The sequence below is a fragment of the Anopheles ziemanni genome, chromosome 2, assembly GCF_943734765.1.
Source record: "Anopheles ziemanni chromosome 2, idAnoZiCoDA_A2_x.2, whole genome shotgun sequence".
Taxonomy (NCBI): Eukaryota; Metazoa; Arthropoda; class Insecta; order Diptera; family Culicidae; genus Anopheles; species Anopheles ziemanni.
This window is the reverse complement of record NC_080705.1, coordinates 8,694,426-8,709,456: the sequence shown is the minus strand read 5'-3', so window position 1 is coordinate 8,709,456 and position 15,031 is coordinate 8,694,426. Positions and strand designations below refer to the sequence as shown.

At 43.6% G+C, this 15,031-nt stretch overlaps 1 protein-coding gene across 1 annotated transcript in view; it reads left to right on the top strand.

The window, feature by feature from the left end:
• Positions 1-397: 397 nt before the first annotated feature.
• The window catches only part of LOC131282772 (trafficking kinesin-binding protein milt), a 78,004-nt gene continuing 63,370 nt past the window's right edge, over positions 398-15,031 (top strand). The window contains exons 1-3 of the mRNA XM_058312312.1: positions 398-516; positions 11,464-11,638; positions 13,597-13,806. Of these exons, the coding sequence (XP_058168295.1) occupies positions 11,581-11,638; positions 13,597-13,806 (268 nt within the window). The 5' untranslated portion in view covers positions 398-516; positions 11,464-11,580. The remainder of the gene's footprint in view (positions 517-11,463; positions 11,639-13,596; positions 13,807-15,031) is intronic.

Below are 15,031 nucleotides of genomic sequence, written 5' to 3'. Positions count from 1 at the left end.
ACCGCTGTTTCATGGCTCGCTACAAACTGTAAACTGTAAATTTGGCAATTCAATGAATGGCGAAGAATGCTTTCTATGAGGTTTTCTTCTACTTTTGTAGCTCATTCCCAAGTTCTCTGCCTCATTCATTCATACTTTTTCATTGTCAAATTCCGGTTCAATCTATCACAGACTCCTCAGCATCATTAGGAAAATTAAATAATTAGCAATCTGGAGCACGAATGAAGCTGCTAATTAGGTGATGTCAAATATTTGGAATTGCCGTGTACAGTTACGTTAGGATTGGAGCGTGTAGATGAAAGAAGAAAAAAAAACTATCCAAGCTTTTAAATTTAGAATACCTGTCATTAATCGTGTTTTTCTTGTTTTCTATTGTAGGTTTTGGCTGCCAAACGTATCGCACAACAAACACGAGAAAACGAAACATGCACAAATCGTCGGCTGGCGCAATCATTTAGCAATCGTTGTACAATCTTCGCACACTCAACCGGCGCACATCATTTCATCAACCCAAAGGTAAGCGTGCCCCTCTTCAGATTTTAATGGCACACGGTGATCTATCACATTTCGACGCACACCTTACCCCGTTCGAGCGCCAACATTGGGCGGGGTTGATGGTGCTTGGAAACACCAGTCCGGGCGTCTGGCTTATCGTGGCTGGAACCGTGATTATCGTGACACCAGACGCATCGCACCAAACGATTCCGACCGGAACGACCGAGGCTCATGAGTGCGTGGGAGCGATAAGAGATACCGATAAAACCGGCTGATAACCACACGCGAAACACAGTCAGCTCCAAAGTTTTCGCTTTCTTTCCGTGTGCGCTGCTGTCTCATCATCACTTGGCGGATCATCGATTGGACGTTTACTCAAGGGGACAATCGTCAAGGACGTTTGCGACGCCATTCAGGACATTTTAAGCTCACCTATTTTGATTTTAAATTTATTCCTGACCGAAGTTGGATTACATCCAGAGGGAGCCGGGAACAAAATAGGCTGATTTATATGCATTTCATGGTGCACTCTTAGGTAGAATTTGTTTTTTTTACAAAATTTATAACATTTTAAGGGCTTAACATAATCCGTCCCATAAAAAACAAGCAAAGCGTTACGTGTTCGAGCGCTCAACATTTCGATCGATAATTTGTTCCACGTCTCAAGTGGCATAGCGTAGAGAACGCCCAACGTGCGAGACGAGAATCCCTTTGGAAGTCGACCATTCTTTCGACATCGATCCTCGCACACAGCTTCACACAATGCATAATGCACCGTGCACTCGCCCCCACCCGTGCCTCAAAATACTTTTTGTACAAAAATGTATCTCTTCCTCCAACTTTCCGCCTCTTAATTAGAGCCCGTCATACGATACACATACTTCGGTCGCTACAATGAAGGGAAAATGGCACGAACGCGTGTTGTACCACCAACCAAGTGGAAAAGTCTACCATATCATATTCCTCTTGTTTCAGGTTTCCGGTGGCGCTTTGTAATGCAGAAAACTACCTTTGACTTTCTGGGTTCGCTTTCTTAAGGTTGAACAAACATGAAACCGAGGCAGTGATGGATGAAATAATCATGAGCCTTGGCGAGATTGAAGATGAGAATTAATATGTCGATTAACTTTCAGTTCGCTCATTTTAAAAGATGATTTTAACCAAAATGTTATTAATTTTGGACGCACGTAATACTGATTGGAATTCATAAGGCAATCAAGATGGGTTTTCCTTTACATACTCGTCAACAATAAAATTGCTCAACTGTTGGTTTTTTGGCACATGATGCATTCAATTGAAAGTACAAAACCAACCATGCTGTTTTCCATTGACTTCACGGCTCGTTCAACCAACTGGAATGGTTGCATTCCTTCTCTCACCCTTTGGCATCGGTGTGTGGTTCGCTTCGCAATGAAACGGTTTTGCCGGCCGGCGAAACCAAAATAAAACGAACATAAATTCCCCGTGAAGATGCTTCCATGCATCCGTAAGCTTGTCGTTTAACAGCGCGATGCAGTTTGTGTGCCACGGTTTGGCGCTCAAAAATAACTCCGGTAAATTGGAGACACCAATTTACTAGGTTTTTCGTACGTTGTCCAATGCTTGGTCCGCTTTTCCCTGTTTAATCCCACACACATTTTCCGCCCTGAAGGAATGTTTATTTGCTTTAAATATGTGTTAGAAAAACGTGACTCGTGAACTCGAGAGATGTGTATTTTTTAATGTTTTCTTTAACCATCCTGTTTTAGATTGGTGTGTTGATGTGTTTTTCCAAAGAAATCAAAAATGTGTTTTGTTCTCATGCAATTCTTTTCTAGTTGCACGAAAAAGACCCTTATGGGCGACCAAAGGGATGAATCTTTAACCTTTTTCCCTTACCCGCTTTCCTCTCGACTCCGGGAATAGAACATGGTAGAATTTTGTTTTCCCCAGCATTTCCAATCCACGATCAACGATCACCGAGGGAGGCTAGTAGGTTCTATTAATAGGATCTGAATCACCAACCGACTTCGTACGAAAGATCGCTCAAGATGGTTTCACTTTACCTTTTTTTTGTAACTCTCTCGCTCATTAAGGTGCTGATACATCGATTCTTTCTTGGAGTTTTCCTAACGCCAATAAATGCTTGTTTGTTTTCCTCCTTGTGTGTGCTTTCCGGGATTTGTTGAAGGGTTTCGAATGGAAAGATGGTGCATTTCCTGACAAAAAAGTCCCTCACCCACTTTCAGCGCTTCGAATGGTCATTAGTGGTGTGTATTTTTAGTCAGTCAGCTATTTCTATGGAATACCGCGGTTCCCTTCCGCGTGTGAATCTCCCAAAGAAGGAAGGTGCGGAGTACCCTTAAAACCCTTGATGACGTTTCGGAGCTGATAAGAAGGTAGTGGGGGCATCCCTTGGCAGCAGATAGGATTGGTTTTCGCTGTAGGGAGGCACGACTCATGACCCTAGAAGGCAACGACGTACAGCAGGTCTACGTTCATTAATCTCCTGCCTCTTATCGCTAAATCATGTGACGACAAACGGCCGGAGAATCCTACCATGTGCATTCGTTTGTATAATCCACTGCAACGCGCCAAGTGTCTGGCCATTCATTTGCATTATATTGCATAAGCATTTGTATTACTTCATTTTCAGTTGCTTTCCATATTTTTCGCATTTGTTTCTTTAGTATATTTTTTCTGAATTTGAAACTTTCAACATTTGTACTAATCTATCCACATAACCATTATGGTTTTCCTACTCTACGATACGATTGGCTCCGTTCTGTCTGGCCAGTTTTCGTCTGCCGGCGACAATCCGAGGAAAATAAGCAGCGGAATGAATCCACCGCGTGCCGACAGTCGGTTAGAGCGAGCAGCAAATATCGAGCGGAATAAAGTAGTGGTAGTATATATGAAGTATCAAAGCAGCATCTTATCTCTCAGCAACAAAAAAAACCCGCAGTGTCTGCTCTACGCCAGACAAATAGGCAATAGAAAAAGATGTGGGATGTTGGATTTTCCTTGTTTCGTTTGTTTTATGGTATCGTCGTCAAACACGTGCAGTATGAAGTCAACGCTTCAGTGTTGATTGTTTCTGTCGTTGGAGCCATCATAAATTTAATTGATTATTTTTAGAAAACGCATATTTCCAATTGCTCGGTAAAATTCTCATTCTTTTCTTACTAATTACTTCGGTAATGCTAACTAGCGTTTCTAATTTATCGATGGCAATGTGGTAGATAACTTTCCCCCTTTTTCCATCGCGATCATGCCAAACATGGCACTGTTATCTGATGTCGGGGAAAACGGCTGACAACATATGGGTTGGCCAGCCCGAAACAGGAATATAGGTCACTGTTGTCAGGTGCAGGTTACGTTCCAATTGTAATTAATCTTTGCTAAACTGTCACCGATGTTGGACCGCTTTTTAAACGGGGCCCAATGACGACTCTTTGTGTTGGTATTATTTTTACAAGAGAAGACATATTTTTGTATTTATTTGTTGTAACATTATATTTTATCCGCATCTTGAATATTTTCCTCAAGCAATATTTATCTTATTTATCTCAAGCAATGTTTATCCTACATGAATGTTCATCTTTTTTTGGTATCATATTTCCCAATCACCACAGGACGCTCTCTGTTTATCAGCCACTCGCAAAGGCGTCAGTTACAATATTACATGTCATCTACAGTTACCACCTTGGGGGGCAAATGAACTTTCCGAATTGAAAATGATCGGTCACCCGTTCGTTGTTGGTGTATTTGTGTATACGTCTCTGCTACAAACCGGTTTGCTATTTTCTTATCGGTCACTGGGAGACAGTGTATTGCCAAATATGGAAAATTCAATGCAGTTTCTCACCGTTTCTTATGTAGTGTTTCAAAGCTTAATGCAATTTTATAAGACCATGCATAAAACAACCGAACGGAAGCTCCTTCATCGTCTCTCGCTTTCAATGCCATCATTTACCGTCTGAAAAACTCATAATTGCCGAACTTTGCGAAGCACCGGTGAGCAAAGTTTAGATTTATGCCGGTCCGTGTCTTCACCTGCAAGCTCACGATTGGTGTAGTTGTCCTCCTATTTTTTTTTCTTTTTTTTTGCAAAACGTCCACTAAAAAGGAGGCTCGCCGACGGCCGCGACTCGTTCGTCCCGTTCGAAAAAGTGCATACGTGATTTGGCGCACATGTTTATCTTGCCTTCGGTGGCCAACTGGAAGGGAAGGGTAGCAGTCGCTCGGTTGAGGGGGGACGAAGGAGGTGCTACAGCAAATAGATTGTACTGGAAGTGGGACAGACTCAGCAAGACAGCGGGCGGAAGCGGCCTCTCTCAGCGGTTGGTTGGTACCTGATTCAATTTCGGTACACGATGTTCCGTTCGTGTTTCGTTTTTCTTTTTGGGTTTTCGTTACACAATGTTCCTCTTTTTATAACCTTGTTAAATTGTGTCTGGAGCTGCAGAAGAAGAACAATTCTGTGGCATATTTAGTGCTGCGTAGGGTTGATGAAACACTTCAGTAGTGCGCGGGAAGCTTGGAAACATTCGTCCACCAACCTGTTCAGTTCGTTCCACGACGAGCAAGTGTTGTGTTGGGCTCCATATCTCGCTTGATTACGGAAAGGCGTTCGTTGTCGGGGGCCTCGGAGGCAGATTGGTGTGTGCGTGTGTGCAATACTTGATCCCAATATCAACGAGTGCATTTATTGCACCAGCTGTTGTGGAACGTTGTGGACGGAAGTTTTGTGCTTGCAAACAAGAGTGAAGTAGTGAAAATTCAAGAAAAATGTGTATCACCAAGAACAACCGAATAGTGGTAATTGGAATTGGTTTATGTCATTAGATGATTTTAGTTCTTACGTATCTTGAAAACCTCATTCAGGGCTCCCAGTGTAATAATCTCTTGCCTTCTTCTCCCCTGATGAGAGCATTCCGCTATTTAAATGACTCGCTTGTTGGCGTTTTTCCTGTGCTTAAATTGTTGTTTGACATGGTGTGTGTTTTTTTTACTAACTTCCCTTGCTGCCGTAGGGAAGGTGGACTCTCTGCGATCGGCTCGACGTGACATTGAACTGTCGCGAAAAAATCGATGGAAAGCAGCGTCGACGTCGTCCATTTCGGACAGTTTCTTCGACTGTCAATTTCAACCCCTCGATGGGCGCTACTTTGTGTTTGTATTTTGTTTTGCCATTTTAAATTTGCTAATTTGGGAGTTCACCGGTTCACCAGACACTCACTATTCCTGGGCCTGAAGAGGACATCACTGTTGGAAGAAGAACTGGTGTGAGTTGGCGCACATTTGTAAAGTCGTTTTTAAACGCGTTGTTGACGTGCCAAATTTGAATGACAAAACGGTTTGGTTTGTTTATTTGTGTGGTTATTTAAATACTTTTCAAATTGGCATTACTAAATGTCGGTTTCTGTTTGGAGCTTATCAGGCTTCTACTTTGTGTTATCAGATTTTGTTTTTCGCTTGCCAAAGAGCTTCCACCGTTAAGAAGATATACGTCCTTCATCACCCCTGCTGTGTTTGTCGTCAGAGCCGATTTATGCAACCTCACCGTTGAGTGTCATATGATGTCGTGCATCATCGACGAATATATCTATATTTTTCATACACCAAAACACATCGTCCGTCCGTGGCGGCCATTCTGGCACTCGATGCTAGACTTTTCGGTGAAGCTTACACATTGCGGTTCGAGCCGATTTTCCACCCCGCCCATGACGTCGATCCTCACGCGATCCTTTTCCGAGAGCACGCGTGAGACAAATTTGTCCGATCTCCCGGCGTGTTTGGCCAAGGTCTAGACGAAGAACTCGTCGCCGCCAAACCCCTTGGATATTTTTATCGATTCATTAACAAAAATTCCCATCCCTACGAAAGTGCCCATTCCCTTTTCGCCCCCCTTCGTCCCCTCACATCGGCTCGTGGTTGTTACGAGGTGTGATGCGAATTATTCGAAATTAGCCACACCGCCTATGACGTAACGGTTATGCTATGGGCCCGATCCACTGAACCCTCCCGCCCGGGTAATGGGGTTTTCCTGCTTGAGTTTGATCACAGTTTTGCATCTTTCTTCACGCTTTCTGCCCCACTGCACCATCGCTGGAATGGAGGATAATTTATTCATATCGGAGAATTTATATTCCTTATAATTATCCCCATTTGTTCACCGGAGTTGCATATGCAGTTAATACCATATTGATGGTGCAGCCAAATGTGACGGGAAAGAGAAACCGACAGCTGACAGCACCGGCTTCCGTTTCATTGTTTTTCTTGCCGCGGTACCTTTTACCGGTATATTGTGTTAGTTTGTCACTTTAGCAGAGCTTCAGATGGTTGTTTTTTTGTTCGTTTCCGTTTAGATATCTTATTGTTACATGTTGTTTGTTAATGTCTTTGCAATAGCGATTTTTTTTGCATTATTCTCATATTTTAAAAAATTTAAATTTGATTTATCTACTTTATACTTTGATTTGATGATGTTGTTGTTGCTTTGTAATATTTTCTGCGTCTTTTAAAATTGATATTTACTCATATTTTGCAAACTTTTAAGTTTATTTAAACTTTGATATGTTGTTGTTGCTTTGCGTTTTAGTTTTGCAATATTTTTTGTAACATTTGCCAACTTGTAAACTCAATTCCAAATTGCGTGCTGTTAGTACACATATTTTTCGTTAGTAAAATTTATTGTATATCTCGAACCCATGGGTTTCGTTTGGTTCGCCACAAAAAACAAATAGACGTCTTAAACACACTGTTAACATGTGTTTTTCCTCTTTGCTCACACAAACGTGAAAATTGGTCCCATTCGAATGGCTGAAGCCGACAGTGGCTGTGGTTTGACGTCCGAACCCGGTACACACAAGTCACGATAAAAACGGCCAACCAACCGAAGTCGTGAGAAACTGGTTATCTAACGAGAATGGCACTGAAAATTGTGCGCGTTTCAAGTTCGTTTCCTTTTGCGGTCCGAGCGTGGAAAACGGGGACACAGCGCAAGATGAAGAAAGTAAATTGTCGTCGGAGAAGTGGAACTGGTCGAGTTGTTGAAACGTTTGTTATGTTTGTTATGTTTGGTACAGAAAAGTGAGTCATTACAAGCATGGTAAATTGCGTCCGGCAAACACTATTTCACTCCAATTTTAGGTTTCTTTTTGCCTCCTTTTCAATCACAATTGGACGCTGAAAAATGAACTAATTCATTGAATTGGGAAATTTCACTTCCATCTCTTCGCCATCCCAAAACCCAACGGAGCGTGACTCAATCGCAATCAGCGTCGATCCAATGATCAGTTCCTTCGTTCGGGTATGCAGCATCACACCAAAGCCAGTATACATAGGGACACTTCCGGCGTGGAGTGGCCTCCCCTGCGTGCGTTGTTGGTGAACTATCGGTGGCTTTCCTCTCCGTGGTGGTGGTGAATCTATTTTGATCGATCCAAATGCATCCCGCGCGAGGCGTGATCTTCGCGTTGGCCAATTGGTTGTCGACATGACGAATCGTTTAAAATTATGCACTTCTCGTCGGTGCGTTGGTTCTCCCCTTTCTCTCTCTCTTCGTTTCTTTTGTCGCAACGCACGAGCGAAAGGCGCGACGATGGGGCGCGAAATTGAAGTAATTTCCCGACTCACTTGCAAACAAAGGCAGTACACAAAGAGTTTGTGTTTGTGCGAGGTAGCGCAAATGTGCGAAATGATTGGCGAAGCAAGGTTGCAGATCTGTTTCGATCTCCCCAGAGGCTTAGCCGGCTTAGAGAGAGAGAGACTTATGCCTACAAAGGCCTCATCGATTTTCCACCGAATCCGCCTCCAAATGGGGTTTGTTTTATCCCTTAACCCAAACGAAAATCCGTCCTGGGCCGGCGGCGAAACGGGGTTTTGTGAAGCTGCAAACGAGCACTAGTTCTCGTCCGCCCCGAATCGGTTAGTGTTTGATTTTATTCGCACAACGCGCGATCGCTAGGGGAAAACTCTCGTCGTGCGATCGCTTTGGTGTTTCGTTCGTGCTGCTGCCAGCTAGGAAAAAAGTATTGTGTAACGCGTTGCCGTGTTGTGTGGAAGTGTAGAATATTGTTCTCTGTTTTAGTTTCCTATTTTTCGTTCGTCCATCGGCTGCCAGAGTTTTCCACACGTGCTCCCATGGAACGATGGACGGTGGCGCCGGATCGTTTCATCTAAAGGAGAGGAAAACTCGCGCGGTAAACTGACGTGTGTGTGTTGGTGAAAATTGAAGCCAAGATGAAAACACAATAGAAGCCACGATAACGTCAAAGGAACTGGGGGTGGTGGAGGAGGAGAAAACAATCATGCTCACCACCCGCTTCAAGGCCACGCTAAACGTTGGAATCTTTCGGGAACGGTACATTCTTGGCAGTGCGTTATGCGTAAGTGTGGCTTGGACGAAGTAGTGGATGCTCGAAAATGGATCACCATCACTGGAACGGGCGGATTTCCTAACCCAAATGCATGCTGTCTGGTTTTGATTACGGTTTTTCCTTCGACGGTTTTTTTTTCCCTAAATCCTCTTCTCTCCTTCTCGGGATGATAATTGATTCTTGGCCTCGCGAGCTGATGCTCGTTCCCGATGTGAAGTGGGACCGTTTTCTTTTAACTGTTTATGTTGTGTTTCACACTCGTTGGTCGCTAATTGATCGGTCGGGGTTTGTTTCGGGTTTCCCTCGTCGGTTTGCAATCGACTCTCGTGAACGAGAAACTGTTGTTTCGATTTTCATTTGCCTGTTCAAACAGACTCTATTATTTATGAAGGTTTTCTCAAAGTAAGGGAACGATTTTGATCTTTCGATCTTTTGATAAAGCTAGTTCTCAATGTGTTACACGTGTTTTAGATTAAATTGAGATATACTCGGTACCAGTTGGAAGTTGTCCAAATTATCATCTAACGAATTGTAAACACGCTCAACTTTCGTAGCTCTGTTGCGATGCTTAAAAATTAATTTTATTCTTCTTTTTTCTATCCATCCGCTCAAGAAAGGATGAATATGGCTTTAAATATATCCGCCCCTGTGTTTGTCTGGGAGATTATTTTATCTGTCCGAAATTAATTTTCGATATCTGGAGCGGGCCTTGTCTTGCATTAGGCTAGCCTTTGGTTATCTGATGGGCTTTCGAAAATTTTGTCAAAAAAACAATGTTCATCTACATGTTGCAAGGCATGGATTTTGTTGGTGGATTAAGGTGGAACCGTGCTTACGCAAATTGCTGGATGCCGGGCGGGCGTCATAGGGTTTTATACTAACCCTCTGGAGTCTCTTTCTCTTCCTTTTTCCTGTCTCGACGGGTTTTCCACTTGGTGGTCCGTCATTTGTTAGGGACTGTAAATTATGCACAATGCACCGGGTGCAATGTCTGACCAAGAAACAAAGGGTTCGTTCAACTCTTGACCTGACCCAATGCGGTCGCCGGCACTTGCAATCGATTCACGACGACGCAGTCCCTCAGGTTGGGCAATTTGGCCTGGTTGGGGACCTTCTTCTTCTCGGTTGCATAACGCGACCTGTGTGTTCCGTTCGTGAATTATGTTTTTTGTTTTTTGGGTTATGTACCTACTCCTTCGAGGAGTCTAGGAGCCGCTTGTGTGATTGATGTCGCTATTAAAACATAACTGACCTGCGCCCAAGAATAAGCTGCTTTAAATAAAGTGTCTCAGAAAACACTTTGGCAGTGAACAGCATGTCAGTAGTTTTGGCAGCCAAAAGTGCGATCGGGGGGTTGAAAATGTGCCAACATCCACCGGGATTTGGGTTGTTTGTGGGTGTTCATCTACCTGCGAGGAAGAATAGAAAAATGAGAGTTACTTTAAAACGTGGTAATGAAAGACATGAACTTTAAATTTTCTGTTGCATAACAATGCACTTAATGCACAATGTAGACAAGGTGTTCCCTAGAGAGAGCATCTAACAATACACCTTTCATTGTATATGATTTGTTGTAAATGTAAAGGGATTTAAAGTTAATCCTTGTAAAGTTGTCTGTAGTGTTACTTTAAGCTTATCACTCGATCACCATTAAACATTATCGCATACATACCATTTGATGTTCGCCTCAGTTGATGGCAATTAACCGCGAAATAATCCTCCACAGCTGTGGGCCATTTTTTGCTCGACAACGGGAGGGAGTCGTTTAGGTGGCATCCGCCGCGTTCATGTTGAACGATATTTTTAATTTGCATGCTTCTAACTCGTTACACTCGAGCACGAGGAGGAGAAAGGAAGGGGATTGCGTCTGCTCGACGTCGCACTTGAAACCACCATGTTGGCCATCGTGTTTCGTGGTCCAATGTTATGTAAATCAAACATCAAACACACACACAGACGCATACGCTCTCTATTGCTTCGCTTTTGCTCTCTGCAAAATGCTGTTGGCGCGCTCGGAAAACGTACATAATTATGTCACCGAAGAAGTGGTGCCGCAAAAGGAAAGTTCGCGCGAGGGAAACTCATGTCCGCGTTTCCCACAACGTCTACGGAACGGTACGGGAAACTTTTGGCCGTAGTGTGTGACCTTTGGGCATGAAACCGTTTCAACAAGATTAGCTTGTGATGCTGTGACCTAAGAGAGAGGGAGTCGTCCGAAATCTGGATGATGGGAACGAAGTTGTTTTCTTTTTTCGTCTTTTGCCCCGTCGTGAGATAGAAGAAAAGACTCGGTGAAGGTTAATGAATCAAAAGGAAAACAAAAGTTATGAAAATGCTTCAAACGCGCAAAGGTCAAGCCCGCCGTAAAAAGGTTTCGGCTCGACGTCGGATTCCTCACCTTGACATTGCTGATGTCATCGGCGGGAGTGGCGGATACAGATGCGTGAATTTCGCATGCCTTGAAAAAAATCACGAGAGAAGGAGATTAACAAATTAAAGAAATCAAAAACACACCATCTTGACTCCGACATATATGCTCGCTATCAGTACCAATCCCATGATTATTAAATGTTCGCCTCCGTTTGTTCGTCCGCTTTCTTTGCAGGAACCGTACCAATCCAAGCTGGCTGCCTCACAATGTGGGGCCAGGATACCCCTGAGCCCCAACACTCAGGCGACAATCGAGAAGCATTTGCCGGGCCTGCCGAGCAAGCGGTTGCTCATGCAGCAGGCCTCCTCCCGGGCGGCAACCGAGAAACGAGACGTCGGATGCATAACTGGTAAGTTTACGAGTGACAAACCCCCCGTGGAACATTGTATTTTAATTTGAAAAGTTTCCTTTTAGTTGATTTATCTAAGCTCGTGCAAGGAGAGTGGTTCAGAAAAGTTCGCATTCTTCCCAAGCAAACGCTTTCAAAATGTACCCTCAAGGTGTATCTCATCTCGGAAAGTCATAAACTAAACACACGATGCCGCGCCGTCTATTGCACTGAAAGAGCCTCCGCAGCGATTCATCCGTTTGGTCAATGCCGACACGATTCCACCATCGCGCCCACACGAACAAGCCATTTTCCACCTCATTCAGAGTGGTGTTGCGGCACGCGAAAAGCGTTTGTATGAATGGGACTGTATGGATCCAAACGCCGCCGAAGAACTATTCAATGGCTTTCTGCTACAACGTTACGGCACAACGTACCGGACGGAAAGCCCAAAGCTGTTTTGATTTACCATATGGGGGGGAGTTTTCCCTTTTCCATGACGTGGGGCGAATAAATCGCAGAAATGTCCCTGTGTTTGTTCGCGGCCCTGGTGCTCGCTTTTTCGTCTTACGTGTTTTGAGGAAAACCTGAGTTAAAGAGCGGCATATCTGACGGAAGAAAACCTTCTGAAAATATCACCGCAAACATTTGGTTGAATGTAGACGGTTGTTGATAGATACGACACTCAATTTAGACGTCGTATCGCGCAATGATCAATCTAGGTGTATTTTTGTCTTTTGGAAAGCGAAATCGATTACCCTTGGCCACCGGGGAGAGAGTTGGCGGTTGGCGTAAACTCTTCTTTCCAATTAATTTCCCATGACGGACGAACATCCTTGATCACAACACTGTCCCGTGTATAGTGGGAAAATCTTGCTGAATTTGGTTATACCACGCGAAAGTATGGCTCTCTGCGCTGGCATAGGTAGTACGTACACAGAAACAGAATTCGATCGACCGAAGGAAAATGTTCAATTTCACCCAGCGTCATGCTCCAATTACGCGACTGCCAAGTGGCTGAGGTGTGAGAGGGTGGTCAAGAAGAGGTTTCATTGGCGTGTGTTGATTAATATTGCACGTTTGGCACGCAGGGAGAAGAGGAGAGAAGATTTCGATCCGATGGACAACATCGAGAGAAGGAAATTCCATGTAGTTCGCGTGGTTGGTTTGCATCGATTCGACATGACAGGAACTCGCGGAAATAACCATGATAGCAAGTTGCACTACAGGCTTAGTTTGTTAAATTGTAAAAGAATGACACCGAGAGTTACTGCGTGATTAAACTTTTCTAAAAATAATGATGAGCTTTTCTTCCCAATCCCAAATCACTCTTTGATAAGGCCATCGAGAACAAAAATGGCTATATAAAGTCTCTTTATCTGGAAGCAAATATTATAAAAGTCACGTGCTAACGGCATGAGCTGCTACGGGAATAGGAATATGCGGTCATAAGTGTTTCCTAGGAATGAGTTGCATTGTCATGCTTACATTCGTTTGACTCCACTTCAACTGCATGTCATCATAGGGAAAGATTTAAACATGTCTGGTTTGTAGCTTGTTGGCAAACGAAGTAACTTTAACGTTTCGTTGAAGAATGCCTGTCTTTTCTCTGGATGCCCGTCGGAAGCGGTCGGTGCCGGGGCACAGCGTTTTCTAAAAACAGCACCCGTCTGTCAATGTGTTTTCATCGGTCGGCTTCCCCATCCATGCATTGCTCGCGTTGTGGGAAGGTGTTGGAGCATCCCCGTCCGGCACCGGAAACACTCCAAATAGATCGAGTGCGCAAGAGGGCATGCACAAACGCCGCACCTACACGACGTCTGACAAGTGATTTTATGTTTCAGCATCCCCAAAATTTACGGACATATTACGCCAACACAGTCGAACTCATTCGCTTGCAACATAGCGTCATATAATGAATGGTACCATGGGATGGATGTTGTTCTAAGTGTCTTCTTCCACTGCTTTGTGTTTCGCAGAGTTATGCAGCGCCGAAGACTTACCCGAGGTGGAGATTTTCTCCCTGCTCGAGGAGCAAATCCCACGCTACAAGATCCGGGCGGACACCACCACCACGTTCGGTGGCTACGAAAACCAGGACTGGTTCGTGCAGTATCCAGCGTTACCGATCCCGACCGAAGGGCTCGGCCTGACGACGGAGCAAACCCGGGAAGCGCTGAACTATTTCCGTAAGTAGAATGTCCCATTTTGATTTAGAACATCTTCCGAAATTTCAATGCTCCGAAATTGTGGCAACAATTGGTTTAACACGACACAATCATCTTTGAAAACGAGTTTTTCATATTTTAAAAATTAAGGTAACTAACGGAGAACAAGATTCTTACATCGAAGATAACGTTATTCAAGATATTTAAAGGCTAAGGTAATAGTCATTCAAGATGTTTAAATACATTATTTCAAGGTGAATAGAACCAAAATGGGAGTTGTTCAAGGTTGCTATAAACATAGTACACCACACGGAGTTGAGGTATCTATATCGAAGGTGTTCCCCATTCAAGGTTAATACAACAATGTATTTCAAATTTTAAACAGTTATTGTGTCGAGCTTATAAAACGTTTTGTATATTTTTGAGCTCGTTTCATCTACGTAAATCACGTGGTTTTTGTGATGACCGACTCGGGCGATTTGCGACTTTTTTCGCTCCTCTATGGAATCGTCTTTGTAGTTCTCTCTTTTTTCCTTCGAGAAGAACAACTTTCATGTGATTTTGCACCGACGATGTACGTAAGCTATATACGCTGTCACACAAAAAAAATTGTTCTGTGACGTGTTTAAAAAAACAAACCACCTTCGTACGCTATTGAACACATCACTTGCACAGGTAAGTAGTAAGTACACAATATTGTTTATCTTATCGGTTTGAACTTCGGCTGGTAGACACAAAAAATGCTGCTGAAAGTAATGGAATGGAGATGCGAATTTGTTCCGATAACAACACGGGTCTTCCCTTATCATGCTCTGTCTTTTCTGTTCAAAGTTTGCATTTGTCAAGGCGTTCGCTAAAGGCGTTCGTTCTCAGATTGGTGTTTTGCATTTCAAAGCAGTGGAAGATAAGTTTTTATTAATTTAATCCTATCTTCCAGACTTCTTCATTATCATTAGTCATGGAAACGATGAGCTCACTGAAAGTTGTTTGCGACTTACTTCATACTCTACGCATTGCTTTTCCATTGCGTTTTCGGGATCAATTTTTTGGGTCACTGAACGATCGTAAAGTCGCATGCGTTCTGATGTAATGGATCTTGCCGAAAGCACATCTGCAATGCGTGCAATGACATTGTCCACTTCGTCTCAAACCTCGAGGGCTTCTCACACTGTGGGGACAAATTTAATATAGCAAAAGGTTGCACTGTCCGTCAAAGAATTGACCGATGCTGACACTAATGTGCCAA